Source organism: Neodiprion fabricii, chromosome 3 (genome assembly GCF_021155785.1).
Source record: "Neodiprion fabricii isolate iyNeoFabr1 chromosome 3, iyNeoFabr1.1, whole genome shotgun sequence".
NCBI lineage: Eukaryota > Metazoa > Arthropoda > Insecta > Hymenoptera > Diprionidae > Neodiprion > Neodiprion fabricii.
In genome coordinates, this window is record NC_060241.1 from 38,657,057 (window position 1) to 38,673,076 (window position 16,020).

The 16,020-nt window shown below is 40.0% G+C and overlaps 1 protein-coding gene across 1 annotated transcript in view; it reads right to left on the reverse strand.

The window, feature by feature from the left end:
* Positions 1-16,020, reverse strand: part of LOC124178679 — a 70,338-nt gene that overhangs the window by 46,155 nt on the left and 8,163 nt on the right. The window contains exon 8 of the mRNA XM_046562223.1: positions 15,817-15,913. Within this exon, the coding sequence (XP_046418179.1) occupies positions 15,817-15,913 (97 nt within the window). The remainder of the gene's footprint in view (positions 1-15,816; positions 15,914-16,020) is intronic.

The following is a 16,020-nucleotide window of genomic DNA, read 5'->3' on the forward strand; positions in this document are numbered from 1 at the left end:
TTTTTTTTCACGTTTTCTCTGTTTCACTTCTCCGTCTTTCAGAAACAACAACAACGACAACAACACGAATGTTATCGAGGCAAAAATAAAACCGTAATACGATTCGTTTGGGATAAAAGCATAATTTCCGATTGTTCCCTTACATATGTTCATTCAAAAGTCTCTTTCTAACTTATAAAACAAAAAAAAAACAACAAAAAAAAATCCATATTTTTTGTTCCGTTTCCACTGAACAAAAACACGGCGTTGTTCCACCTGGACTGGGGCTCGAATCGCAGTGCGGCTGCATTATTCAGTCAGAGCAGCGGGTCGAGAGAGAATTAGCCAAGTTGGGTTAGATTAGGTTGGGTTGGGTTTGGGTTTGGGTTTGGGTTTAGCAGCCGTTATACGCCGACCACCCGAATAGGATTGTGCGGTGGCAAAACTGTGCCCTCGCGCGTACACACAATATATAATATGACACAGGGTTAGTTAATGGCTTGGTTTCAAAACTTTGTAAACGCGTGGTTGTTTTTTTTTTTTTTTTTTTTTCTTTTTTTACCGTGTACATGCAAATAAAATGAGGGGGGGGGGGGGGAGTGTAACGAACATTTGACTCTTAGTCAGCATTAAAAAACTAGGCGCTAATTATCGTTTTGTTTATAAGTGGTTTTTTTACTCTCACATTGTAAAGTGTAGCGTTGTAAAAATAGTGAATTCAATTTAATACCCAACGATAAGAAAAAGTCGTGCAATGATCAACCAGAGATCGCACAAGAGAGAAAGAATAATGAAACAGAGAGAGAGAGAGAGAGAGAAAGAGAAGAAAAAGTCTCGTCGATAATTTCGGTGAGAAATTAGAGTTACTTATTTTCGATGCTGTTACGCAAAGTTAGGTACGTACAATTTGTAGCAGAGAAAACAGATGAATATAAAATGAACAAATATGATACGGTTTCAACGATCATTCAATACAGGGCTCACTTCTAATTAGGATCACTTTTCGCTGCCTCTTAAATGAAAGCGAAATATTATACGTGCATTATATATACGTGTACGTAGATATATATGTATATAACAAATACACAAATGAACGTACGTGTTTATAGAAACGTATAATATTCATGGTTTAGGGAGCAATATCATTACTACCGCGACACACGTACAAGAGGGCTTATCGTTGGTTTCACTCCCAACGCGATAAACATTTGCATTATATTATTATACATATATGTATATCCGACGCCCAAACCTCTGCGATGTGCAACATGCATATACACACATATAACCGAATTACGCGACACCGCGATCATCGTATACATACAATATTATCATCGTTCATGTCGAGTTGCAGAGGCAATATTATAACCAAATCTCTAAACTTCCAACTTGACGAACGAATTATCGCGTTATTTTTGTATCAAAAAATTTCCATCCGTCGACCATTTTTTATTCATTTGTTTTATTTTCCAAGCATTACATCGGTACAAGGTACGTAAAAGTTTCGACGCACGGTACAGTCATCTCGTTATTTTTTATTTTCTTTTTGTAAGACCACATCATTTCTCACCCTGAAAGTTAATAATCTACGAGATTGAAGTTAGAATCATCGGGGAAAAAAATTTATCTTATTTCTAATTTTACATTGATTCGGAAGAAACTAAGATTTCGATACATATGATTTTTTTTTTCATCACGGTTTACTGAATTTCAGACAATCCGAAAATAGCGAATTAACGATTTTTTCTCAACACCAATCTTCACGGTAACGTTACTAACTTCAATACAATAATAATCTGCTGCAGCAAAATTTTCCTTTCCGATGGAAGGATCGAGAGACATTACACAAAATAGCGATTTTGAAATTCGAACAAATTATTCCGTCGTTATCGATACCCCGAGAGAATGTTTCACACCCAACATTATTAGACGTAAACTAATAAAAAAAAAAAAAAAATTAAAAAATTCTTTTTCCACCCTCGGTTCGAAAGAAAATAATAATAATAAACGTGCCGCGTAACACGGGCTTGTTACTCTCTCAGCTGTAGATCAACCTGCGTATAATGTATAATAATAACCTGCACAGCTGTGCGTGTGAGTAAAGGTCGATTCACACGGCGCGTGTCTGGAACAACGATACGTGAAACGCACACCCCTCTCTCCGTGCATACACGCGTATGCGTCAGAGAAAGACGGAAGGACGGAAGGAAGGGTGGCCGTTGTCCCGGTCGTATATCCAACTTCAACCCCCGAAGGGTGCTGTCGTTTATACCGACAGAGATTCTCAACCCCCTTATATATACGTGAAATTAGTTGCAGTACACTGTTCATTTCTCCGTAGAAAATTAGGCAAAATACTTTACCCGAAACTGGTGCGAAGAGTGCAAGAAAAATAAAAACAGTATTCTTACAACGAATGAGGCTGAAGTTTCAGTAACGTTGTTGCAATGATTTAAGTTTCGGAGAAATCCGTTATTTCGTAATTTTACGAATCTCTGATATGCGGTAAATTATAACAAGACAAAGCGGTGGATTCGTATTTTTCGAAAACTTGGCCACTTCAAATTCACCACAAAATAGTAATTTTTTTTTTTTTTTTTTTCCACCAATGTTTCGTTACGCTAACGTTACTTACTTCAGCCTCGTTACAACAATCCCTTCAAGACTCGTGTGTTCGGGTATATAATTTATACATTATTTACCTGGATAGTAATAAGGGTGTCCACCGTGCGACGAGTGTATCATAGGATGCGGTGCGCGAAAATCCATCTTTCAACAATCGGCAAAACGAGTTTTGTATAAAATTCTTCTATTTGCTTTAGTTACTTTCTTCCGAGCACTAACTCCGATTCTATCCTTTCCTTTCTTGCTTCTTCAATTACGTTATACCACGTATGAAGACAATCACACTGCACGTTGTCATTATTACTTCTTTTTTTGCCTCCCCCCCCAACCCCCAATTTCACATTAAACCGATTATACGATCTCTACAATTCGCAGCGAGACATGAAACCAATAAATGCGGCGATGATGATATCGTGAGGGAAAATAAAAAAAAAGAAAAAAAAAAAATCGGCGTCAAATAGTACAATTAAACAGGAATCCACCCAAGTTCACTATCATCGTCGTGATACTAAACATCAAACAACGTATACATATATGTTATATATTTTACTATTATTATATCGTTATCGGTATAATAATTTTCAACTATTAACGTTCATCATTTTTCTGATCAGCCTTTCCCAACAAGATACAAAAGTCCTCGTCCATGCACACCATCATTGCGTACGCAATGTTATATATATTCACGGATTGGGATTCAAGGCTGACGATGAAAATCGGTAAGACTTAAATTACTCGCGACGAGCATCCAATCGCACTTTATCACTCCAACTCTCCCACCCTCCCTCCCTCCCGCACTCTCACTGGCTCGCTCTCTCTCTCTCTTCTTGGCACCGCACTAATCACGACTTAATTGCCCCCTCTAGCGGGCCGCAAAGTAGCGAAGGTTGCGCCATCAACGGTTAATTGACCGGACACGTTCCGAACGTAACCGACGACGCCGAGACCCAACCGAGTCCCCCCTTCTTAGCGGGTGTCGCTTCGTGGAGGCGCGGAAAAATAACGCGGCACGCGGCAGCGGCGACTCGCAATCAGAGACGAGCGAACGATACTCGACGGATGCCGTCGTCTGCTCTAATCGTAATCGGTCTAGTCGCGAAGAGTAGGGATCGACGCGCGGTGCGCGCGAGTCGAGAAAAAAAGCTCTCTCGCGGTCGCGTTCTCACAACACACCGGCGATTGTCAACCTGCGACCAATTTCAAGTCGCATCACTGACGACGGTCGGCGTTCGACTGAACCGAGCGCCGATCGACGCTCCGTTTGCCCGCCTCTCTCTCTCTCTCTTTCTCTCTCGCGCCCGCGTATTGTGTCCACGAGGCTCCCGTTTCCTCACCGCCTCCCCCCCTCATAACCATCTGGCGCTCAAACGGCACGCGCGCTTTCCTACTCTCTCTTTTTCCCTCTCTCTCTCTCTCTCGCTCGGAGACGCAAAGGTGCCGCTTGCCGCCTGCCCTTAGCCCCTGGCGGCAGGCAGACCGATACTCGACGAACCAAACGCACAACGGACGCGAACCGTCGATCGGAACGGAACGGAACGGAACGGAACGGAATCGAACCGAACCGAGCACAACTGCAGCGGAACAACACAGGACGCCACAAAACAACCTGGTTCACGAAATCGACGACGATTCTGCAGGTGCAACGGGATAACACCAGCCGTCGAATAGTATAATATTTCTAACGCGTATAGATATTTATTATTTCAATCATCTTCGTTACTTATATGGTTTTATACGTAAAGTATCATGGGAGCCGGAAAATGCAGTTTCTAATTACCATATTTTAGTTTTGTGAGTCTATATTATACGTGCATATTTTGTCATTTTTAATACATATTTATACGAGCTGTACTTAACATATCGCGCACCACCTTTCTCTTTCGCTTCATTACTGGATAATAAATACTGTTATGTTTTCAGTGTGATGAATTAAATATACGATGTACGATTCAAAGATTATTACACTGTATTATTTGTTCTAGAATTTATATTTATATAATAGATGGAATGAAGTGACGAATCGACTATACACGTTCAGTAATGGACACAAGAATTTTGTACTCCCCTAAAATAAATTTAAAAAATATCCAAATACTAATCAAACTTTTTCGTATATGATAAGAATTTTATAAGCACCGATAAGTTCTCGTTTATTAATGCCTGTCGTCGATGAAATTATTCTGAACAACAGGATCATTCGGCGTCGTCGAACTCGACCAAGACTAACAATAAAATGTTGACTTTAATGCGGGAGGCCACAATTAGGAGGGAATAATCGACCACGCGTTGTTTGAAAATGATACATGAAACGATAACCCTCATAGAAACATGAAAACTAGCAATAACAATTCAGCAAAGAGTAAAAACGAAACCGAGAAAAAAAAAGTCCACGATGGCCACCAAACACACTAAAGAAAAAATCCCCCGATTCTCCCGAATAAAATAATTTGTCATCCATGCTCGACTAAAATTCGAACAAGGTAATAGTATCGATAGCAGAAACTAATCAACTAAACCCTGAATTAATCGTTATTCAAAAACATACAATCAATCGAATCGCAATCGATTTTAACGACGACGAATATAGGCTTTATTTTTATTTATTCTAATTTCGTTAAACAACGTACCGCGTGTATAAATTTTCCCTAACCAGTTAAAAAATATTCCTTGTACAAAATTATCCCGATCCCTTTTTTTTTGTCAAGTTTTTGATCCCTCGATCAAGGATTTTAATTGTAAGATTTCCCATCAACCGATGCGCACAGTCGAACCAACCGCGAATTAACCGCGAACGAAACAGCGTCAATTTTTTTTCCAACCCGTTGGAAAATTGCCAAAAAGAAAACAGAGGTGAAAAAGAATTAAAAAAAAAAAAGAAAAGAAAAATGAAAAAACACGACAAGAAAAACAAGATATAACCGCTATACCGGTGCAATTTCTCGCTTTGCCAATGCTCCGTCGGGTGTCGAGCACGCCTGATGATGCAAAGGGTGAGAGCGGAGTGAGTGAGACGAAGAGAGAGAGAGAGAGAGAGAGAAGGAGAGGAGAGAGAGAGAGAGAGTGTGAGTAACGGCGGCAGCAAGGTTGGTCTCTCACCTCCTCAAGGGCTGGAGCCCCCCATCCCCCCGCCGCGCTTCTCGCTTCCGCCCCTTCCACCGACAAGCTCTCGTTGGCAGCAGCAGCTCTTTTGCCTCCTGGGCTCCGGGGTCGGAAGCGGGACAGAGAGAGCGGCTGGTCGGTTCTCTCCTTCGGGAAGAGAGAGCCCAACAGGCGGCGGCGGCTGCCGCTGCTGCTGCCGCCGCTGTCTGTCGGGGCAAAATCAATGCGTGGCGGCGACAGAGAGAATTCCCCCCCCCTCCCCCTTCCTCGCCCCATCGGGCCCACCGCTTTGCTTCGCTCTGCCCTGCGCCGCGTCCTCGGCGACCCTCCATACGCCTACCTACTACCTACCACCTACCACCTACCCACCTACCGGCAAACAGCGCGCTCAACCGTGTATCATACCCACCGCTACACCGTCTGTGTGCCCCAAGGGGCTAATAAGCTGTATTATTTTTATCACGACCGAGCGAGGCGGAGGGGAGGAAAACCTGGCGCTTTACTTATTATATACCGGTTGATCCAAGCCGGATCTAGCAGTCCGGATGTACAGAGAGATTTGATCGTTGGTTGTTGTTTTTTGGAATTATACCGCGGGCTTTGGTCGCTTGCGGGAGTTTCTTTTCACTGTTTCATGTTGCTTCGCTTATTGTTGTTACGGCGTAGCGATTACACGAGTGAATTAAATTCATCGAACAAATCTGACGGTCTCGTTTTTTATATTTTTCTTTTTATCGCGCGCACACACGCCGACGCATGTTCTGAAATTACTGTATTGGATGGAATTCTTTTCAATTTTTTCTTACTTGTAACACAAGAAGTGGTTAAATTTTTTTCTTTTTTCATCCTGTGTTTGCTAACAGGCTGCGTTTTTTTTTTTTTTTTTTTATTTTCTTTCTTGATTTGCATCGATTCGTCGCAGCGTGAAATTATTATTGTCGCTAAATATCAATCATTCGTTATACGCAATATCATTGATCAAGCGTAATGCGATACCTACACGTATTATAGAGGAGTGTGAAATTGATTCTTTGTCGAATCTGATACTCCAGTGAATGAAAAAACAAAAAAATTCTTTGCGCACGATGATATCGACTTTTTTTCTTCATATACAGATTCAAGTTGATCATGGTTATAGTATCTATATTATCGCGAAGTATTTAGACATTATTCACCATATCTTTCCATCCTATTTGTCAGGTTAAATTTATAAATATATATATATATATATATTAAATTTGAGACACGATCACGGACGAATATCCCTGACGTTAAAATGCCGCAACCGATCAGGTATAATTATACATTTCAAAAGGATAATCAGTTTGGTTTTACATATAAAAAAAAAAAAAAAAATTGCCAATCGAAGAAATGTCTAAGAATGCCGTAAAATTCGATTTCATTTCGAACGAATGGTGCGGAGTGCGGGTTATGTAGCAGCGGACGAGAAGCCGACTCTCTCTCTCTCTCTCTCTTTCTCTCTCTCTCTCTCTGGTTAATTATTAAGGCGAGCACATTGCAGGGTCGGCCACAAACCGAGCAACTGGCTGCCTGTCGCGCAGCAGGTGAAACCGGTGAAAATCGTCGTGAATTATTAAGAGCAATTCCGCATAGCCGAGAATTGTGCATGCATTTTATGCGCATGAATTCGATTGCGAGTAGCGATGTGAATAAAAATGTATCAACTCTCATAGACACGAATTAGCGTGCATAAATCAATCCTGCAGTACGGATTTGCACACCTCACGTCGAAGCGTCGCCTCGGTGTTTAAAGACAAGCCGAAACGTCAAGGGTCTCGACTAAGACGCGTCGTCCTTCGACGTTGCGACCTTCGTCGTCGAGTCGTTCGCAAAACTTGGCGTATTTTACTGCCGTCGTACGTGTCGCAAATTCAATTTAACCTCGCGAGTGCTACGCCCAACTTTCCTAATTCTCACTCCAAGTGTTTCATCTATTTCAGAGATATAATGCCTCGGTACGGTGAAAAAGTTTTCAACCCAACGCGCAGAATTTTCGCTTCAAATTCGAGAATCGCTATCAGGTGTGTGTGTGTGTATATATATATATATATTGGGGTGCGTTTTTTTTTTTTTTGGGATATTTTTTTTTTCGCTCGAGAGATCTTCTCACGTTCTGGGAGAGTACTTAATATTAATATTAAGAGTTAAAATTTTGAGGGAATTTTTTTTTTTTAGACATTTCCAACAAAATTTCAGGTCGCGAGTGAAAAAAAGAAAGTACCCTGATATATGTATGTACAAAAGTATTTTGGAATCGAGAATAAAAATAGAGTAACCGTAAATATTGAAACGTAGTCTCGCTCCGTGCCCGAATCTTTGCACGTGATCCGACAAATCAAAGCTCTCGAACCTATTGAAATTTCGTACACAGCTTCTATAGGTAGGTATATATATAATATGTATATAAGAATGTATGTAGGTATATAAGGTGTACGTGTATCATAAGAGTTGATTGATAACCTCGTCCTGCATAGAGACGTAAAAGGTACATGCCTACACACAAACACACACGTATACGTGTGTTATAAGGTATTTCTATCGCGTATATGTATGTACAGTAGTGGATGTATATCGTGGTGCTTTATAACCAGTTTCCACCGGGCGAGATTTCGCACGAATTGTGAAATAGTAACTGCGGATGAACAATTACATTATATGTAATTCATATAATACAGATCAAATGTAATTCAACCATTGTAAAAAGTAAAGTAGAATGGAAGAAAAAAAAAAACCAAAAAACGGGGAAATTATATCCAAATTCCCATGATATTAAAAGCAATTGTTCAACGGTTGCGGTTAGAGTATACAGACTTTAAAAAAAAAATATGGTGTTAAAATTTTTCCGCTTGAATCGGAAAAATTCGAAATATAAGCATTAGTTTTCAACAGTGTATTTATAAAATAAATGAATCTCGTATACGTTCGAATAAGAAGCAGAAAGAGAACCACGAATCGAGTTTCACAGTCGCAAAGGGTGAAGGAGAAAAAAAAAGCAGCAGCAGAAGAAGAAGAAGAAGAAGAAGAAGAAGCATAAAGCAAGAGGATAAAAACGAAATTAGAGAAAGAAAAAAATAAAAGGAGGGCGAAGGGGGAAGGGGAGGGTAGAAAGAAAAAAAGGAAAAAAGAAAAAGAGGGCACACTTCGCCGATTAAATGCGTCCAGTCAGCAGCGAGGTTCGGGGGACGGGATTTGGGGTGGCTGTTCAGTACCCGATGACGGGGCGATATCGATTACCGAGGGGTGGGGGGGAGGGGGTGAAGGGCGAAGGGCGGCGGGTCGAGCCACGGGGTTGAAACGGCGCTCGCCGATATGACGAGGGTGAGAAATCCCCTAATTCGAATTTAGGTGTCGGTCGGTCGGTCGGTCGGTCGGATGGGCGCAATGCGGTGTCACGCTGCGGGCGTCCCGCTCCCCTTTTCTATTCTCCCCCGAACCACCCCCAACCCCCACCCCCACCGCCCCCCGGGTCGCCCGAGCCGCGGGCAAGGTGCCCGCCTACTTATACGAATTGGGCTCGTGTCTTATATATATGTACTACTAGCTGGCGTCAAGGATGGCGATGAATCCTACAGGCTATCGTCGGGACGACACCCGGTCCCACCAAATGTGCGTAATAACGCGTCTGTGACGACGCGATTGTTTTTATTTTTATTTTTTTTTTTTTTTAGGGAAAAATCGATACTTCGAAACCTTAGGATTGTTCGGACGATTCAAACAATTGTATCTTAGATCATAGAGAAAAGTGAAAAATTATTTGTTTCACATCGAAAGTATAGATATTCAATTTGTCGTTAACTGTAATTAATAAACTTGGAATAATTTTTAGAAATGGAACAATAATACCTTTTTAATATTTCCCCTAGTTTTTCCTAAGAGACGAAAAAAATCACTGAGAATTCTCCGATTTTTCGATTTTGTCTCCATCCTGATGGCTGATTGTGAAACAACGGTAAACTTTCGAACATACAGATTTCTCTTTTTTTTTCCTTTTACCAACGTTTTAAAGAAATCTTCGGCACATAGTAATCTTGAATTCAAATTGGTCGGTTTAAATTTTTAGAAAACCGTTTTAATTCGTTCAACAACGACGATTGTTATTCCGACATTATATACTTAGATGTGTACACAAGTGAACAAATTACCAAAATTTTTCGTCTACATTGACATTAGGAAAAAAATTGGGACTGCAAGGGACGTAAAGAGCAATAAATATGTTACGGGTAGTTGCGATCTCCTAAATTTCTTCACAATCGGAGTTTACACTTTATATACAATATAATAAGCAAGCGAGTGTATTTCTGTGTAGATAATAAAGACAACAACTATGATAAGATTGCAGTCATTTTGTGGAATAGTTTTAACTAGGTAATAACAAGTATAATCATATGTCTGTGTGTGTGTTTGTGTATTCACGCACAAGGCACGTATAATACAAATTACACGGGTATACTAAATTGCGCCCGAGTGATAGGGTAAGCATATGAGCTTCAAGTCTGAAAGACAGGCTTGTTAATCATTCTCTCGAACCTCCGACTCGAAAAGTCACGAGTCGTGACATCGCTCGGCGAAATAGCCCGCATGCCTTGCAACGATTAGCCCGTACGTACACCTAACCACATGTAATTATAACGCCGAATAAAAAATACGTTGATCCGTTAAATCTTCTATTTGAATGAAGAAAAATGAAGAGAAAAATTAAAAAAATTCTTGGTAAAGATACGCAACGAATCTTAGTCGTGATTAATTCAATGATTATATTCACCGATTCCCGAGACCAATTTTCCGAATCCTTAAATAATTTTAAAGGATACGAGCTGATTATTTCTAATACAAGTGTTATTAATTGTGTTTAATAATAATAATTGTTAATAATTTTTATTTACATACTTTCCGAGAGTAGGTATATCATATATAAGTATCAATGACATTTATCATTTAAAACTGAACTCCAGAGCGTCGGGAAAGCTGGAAGCCAGGCTTAAGGGCTCAACGAGGGTTAAGCGATTACCGAGGATAGCATTACAGGTATGAATAGGACTTCACGCCCAGCGAAAGTCCAGCAGAAGGTATCGAATACATTATAAGTTTATAAGAAGCAGACTCGACTCGGTAATCATCGGTTGTTTTTGCACACACCGAGGAAATATTTCTACTTACGGATCTTTACTAATGAAAAAAGGAAAAAAAAAAAACAAAAAAGTGTAAATAAATAAAAAAAAAATTAATAAATCGCTTATTTGCCATTTGTTTAAATTGCACAATAAACACCCGCAGCGGTTATACTGAATACACAGATCATAATAATTTCCCCAGCATGCAGAAACCGAATTGATATACATAACTAGCTGCGGAGCGGTAATTTGGCACGTATAGGTATTAACCGGTCTGTGTGGTTCAAACCGCGGAGGAAAAGGTCGAGTCGTGGGGCAAAAGGTTACGCCGCGGTGTTGGTCGCGAATCCACACCGCATACATATTCGTGAATAAGTATATATGTATATACACATGTGTATACATATATGTGCACCAGACACGTCACCGCATTGCAGGATAATCTTTCTCCTCTCGCAAATCCACCGCCTCACAGAGCTCGTCGCTTTACGAGCTCCGCGGGTTCAAAGGTGCAGAGATTTCTTTCTCGATAACGATATACGTTGGTTATACATATATATATATGCATACGCGGGAATGATCCGTGCTCAGAAAATTCTTTTACCCACGGTTATTCGTTCCTTACTGCTCTTTTTTTTTTTTTTGTTTATTAATTTTTTTTTTTTTTTTGTTTATTAATTTTTTTTTTTTTTTTTACACATACTTCAATGGTTTCGGAGACAAGGTTTCTTTCTTTGACATAAATTTTTTTTATTTTCCTTCTTTCTCCAAAGTCAATACTCGATAATTATTCTTATTTATAGTGAAAAATTTTACGATTATAAAACAAAACGACGAGAAACGGCTTGTTTTCTATCGTGATATACAAATCCGATTATTTACGGTACGAATTGATGAGGTCGGAAAAAATGAGAACGAATATTCCTTATCATAGATCTGCAGTGAAGACAACGGCGGTGAATTTCACTTGCGGGGAAATATCGCCGAATAATACTCGGAGCATCGATCAATCGGTCATTAAATAGTACACCGTCCAATTATTTATTTATTTATTTGTTTATTTATTTGGTCTCACTTGATTGCCAAGCTTTTGAGCGAAGAAATTATACAAGGTTCATTACACGTTTACACAGTTGCAATGTGCTCGGTTCTCTTTTTTCCCGCCGCCCCTCTCCTAAAAATATTACGCAATTACGTATTTACGCGTATAAACGAGGCGTATAATTAAGTGCCGCGCGCTGCATCAGTGTCGTGTAATTATTAATTAGTGTGTGAAATTAAAGAGGTAACGCTGAGTATGAATTCAGGCGTGTGCAGTACAATGTTTAATAAGGTTACATACGACAACGGTGTTTCGCGTTATCTCACTGGGACGTTTCGGTGCCTTGGGATAACAACGGAATTACACAAATTGCCGTATCAGCCGCGTCAAGTAACATAATATACTATACTGGCAGTTTTAGTCGCTCCGATGATGTGTTGCACAGTTTGATATGTACATACATTTATGCATCAGACTTTTTTAAATTAGGGCAACGAAGTTTTTCTACCTCCACCCCTCCCCCCCCTTCTTCCCGCCCTTTTTTTCCTGTCGTTTGACGAGGTCTAAAAATGTAGAAATTTTTTTATTTCAGGAAAGACTAACATTTAGATCGTGTTGCAACGAAGAAATAAAAAATTAAAAGTAATAATAATAATAATATTTCCCTAACCTGAAACATTTTAGTATAAAATACCTATAATAAACCGATAAATTTAACCATGGTAAGCAACACCATCACTTTTCGCCGTGAAAAGATAAGATACCTTAATGAGACGTCACTGGTTTGTATACTTTTCGTTTATCCTTCCGCCAAAAACCTTCAGTAAAGCATCCCGAAAACTTTCATCGTCGCAATTGCGGAATGTGAGGACAGTGTGATGTATAAATGTATGTAATGTGACGATGAAAACGCGCCGTGGCTGCGAAAATTACTCCATCTAAAAATTCCTGCGAGAAAAAAAAAAAAAAAAAAAAAAAATTATATCATATCTCCCTCGTTCAGGCTCAGCTATAGGTATATGTAAGAAGAAAATTTCGCCTCTCCTTCTACCGTACGTCATATTGCTTTTTATCATATTTCACGCACAGCAAAGATGGAGAGAGTGAAAACAAAAGAAAAGAGAGAGGACAATAAAAAAAAAAAATGGCGAGGAAATCTTTACCCCTGAACGACGGGAGAAAATTGCCCGAAACTTTTTCTACAGCACAGTTTGACCCAGTGTAACTTTTCTCCTCTTTTTCGTTTGGGGAAAATTTATGCATTGAGAATTTTGATAGGATAATTTCAACGTTGTATCTGCAGAATATCACGCGAGAGCATAGTGTGGACACAAAAGAAGTGGTCGATGATTAAAACACCGACGATTCCTGATCTACTACAATTTTAAAGAGTATCGAATGCCGGTGCAAAGAAGGTTTCTATCGTATAGAATCTTCTGCACCGCGGAGGGCCGGAAACGCTTCAGTTCTTAGACATCACGCATCGAATTACACAGCGTATTGAGTTTTCTTCAAAAGTTTTTACGGCAAAGGGTGAGTAAATTTATACGCGTATGAAAAGAAACAAATATACTGCGGAGATTGAAAATGAGACGGAGAAGCAACAGTGTATTGCGTCACAAGTGCGGAAAGTGAGCGATTTCCGACGAGTGCGAAGTTTGCAACGTGAGCCGCAAACGTGACCGTTCTAAATACGAGTGATATATCACCTATCCTCACGTTGAACTGCACGTGTTATTTTTTTCAGTATCGGTAGAGGAGAGTTTAATTCAAGAAGCAAACTAATGTAATATAATAATTCAAAAAAAAGTGGATTACGAGCAATGAAAAGGTTCAAAGGCACAGATCCGGCTTCATGAAACCTAACCTAAGCGCGCGATCTTCAGGTTGAACTCAGCCCAATGACGTCGTTGGCGATGCGTGAAGTTGAGTTATCGGGAAGTGCGCATGCGCCAAGAAATCCCTAGTGTGTAAAATTGAGAATTTCAGCCAAGCGCATGCACCAGCGTCGTTTTACCGCACTGTTCAGAAATACGGGCATTTTACACACGCTGCACAAACGAAATCTAACATTTCAAATATGAGTTTGAAAAAAAAAAAACTTTTCCGTTCCTCGTTAAATATAAAATATGATAACAATACACGTTATTCATGTATATTCGCTGTTTTTCTTTCTGCGGAAATTCCGCACATATAATACACGCTTGCACAAATATGTACATCAGCTGCAAAGATTTGGAAACTAAACATCCGTTCCTTACTTTTCTTTTTCTCGCACATCCACGTATACTTATTCTCTTTTCTTACGGGACAGAAACGAATGGGTAAATTTGTTCGCGAACGGGCTACGTATATAATGATAATATAAGGGTAAATTTCCCTTGCACATGGGATAGAATCGGGGGAAGGGGGTTGGACTGGAGCGAACGCGGAAGCTTCTGAAGTTTAACCAAAGTGTAGTGGGTATAAGTATGGGTACCAGGCAATGTGGCTGTGCCGCTGGAACGAACAGATAGCGTTGAAATACGAGGAGATAACCGTGGGTCTGGCAAATATTAGACCTGCCCCCTCTCCCCACGAGATTTTCCCGCGCCTTCAACAACCTGCAACTTGACGGTGCCACCCCTCGCTTTCTTCCCTTTGGTCCTCTTCCTTCGTATACCAGCTTTTCGAGAAACGTCGCCGCTCGCATTTCCCTTCTTCGCCCCCCTCCCCCCCCCTTTTCCCTACTTCTTTGTCGGAATAACGTTTTAATTTAAAAAGTGCCGCGTGCATGAAATATATATGTATATGCCACAAGTCCCTCAGAACTCTTCACGGTTTTAAAACTTTCCCGAGTTAATTTCGTTCCGAGAAAAGTAACGTTATAGTCGGGAAGAGAGGCGAAATTCCGGAAGGGAAATTAGAATGACGAAAACCCGGATAGAACGAGGATAGAATCTATGTATGTAGGCATATCGGGACATTCGAACTTTACGTTACTTTTAGATAAAGAAGTCTGTTGATGAAAGAGTCGAATTACGTTTGGTGGGTTTCAAACTGCGGCCGATTTTGGACTGATCAATCATCGCGCCGCTTTTGCGTAACGTTCACGACGAAATTTAGCGATGTAGGATATTGCGAATCAATGACGGTTATCGGTAAACTCAAACTCGATCGAGTATTGAAAACTGTGACGTTAAATACTTGCCAGTTTTTCATTTATTTCCAAGGAAGGAAATATATGGAAGGAATGATTCAAGTTTTCTGTCCAAAAGTTGTAATTTTGTGACAACTGCTTTGAAAATTAGATCCGATACGGGGCAAATTGGAAAATTTATCAATTCCTAGCATTCCACTGCCTGTGATAAGGTATTGCAACGTTTTTCACTCCGTTTAATAACACCTCTTTACTACTGTTACTGTCATTCGATTCATGCGTTATAAATTAGGACAGTTTAAATTTATCCAACGTGACCTACATGGGCAATTAAATCCTAAGCATATACCTCGAGAATGATGTTTATCTAAATTTTCGTCTTTTGATTTCTTTTTTACTTTTTTTATTCTTAAAGTCTTATCGCCGCGTCATTTGACACGAGGATTTGATCATGGCACATTGTGTACTAAAAAATTGTACAATGATAAATATCGCATATTTGGTCTAGAAAAATTCGTTGCTCTACTCAACACATTCAAATATCGTCTTCGTTTCGTTATAATTCTGCGTTTCGGTTTGGTTGGGAAAATGTTATAGCAAACTAATGGATATTCACGGAATACGGTATTGCCGGTAGCCTTTTTGCTAAATATTCTAGCAATGTTCGCTCCGATTTAGGTATCCAAAATTTCGACCCATGCATTGCCGATGCTTATACATATTCAAGCGTTGGAACATCGTCATTATAGTAAATCAAAAATTCAAAATGTGATGTAAAATTTTGATTTGATGTCACTTACCTTGATCTTTTTCTGGCAACTTTCCCGGAACTTTCTTGTCGGGCGCCTTAGGTGAACAGTTTTTCCTCACCGGCCTTGTTGCAAGCGTCTGCGGCACCTGTAACGCAGCAAGAAAAACGCTTGAAATTGCAACACCTACCAAATTCACATGAAACACGTGAAACATGATCACCACGTCAAAATTTCACACGATTTCACTTGTGC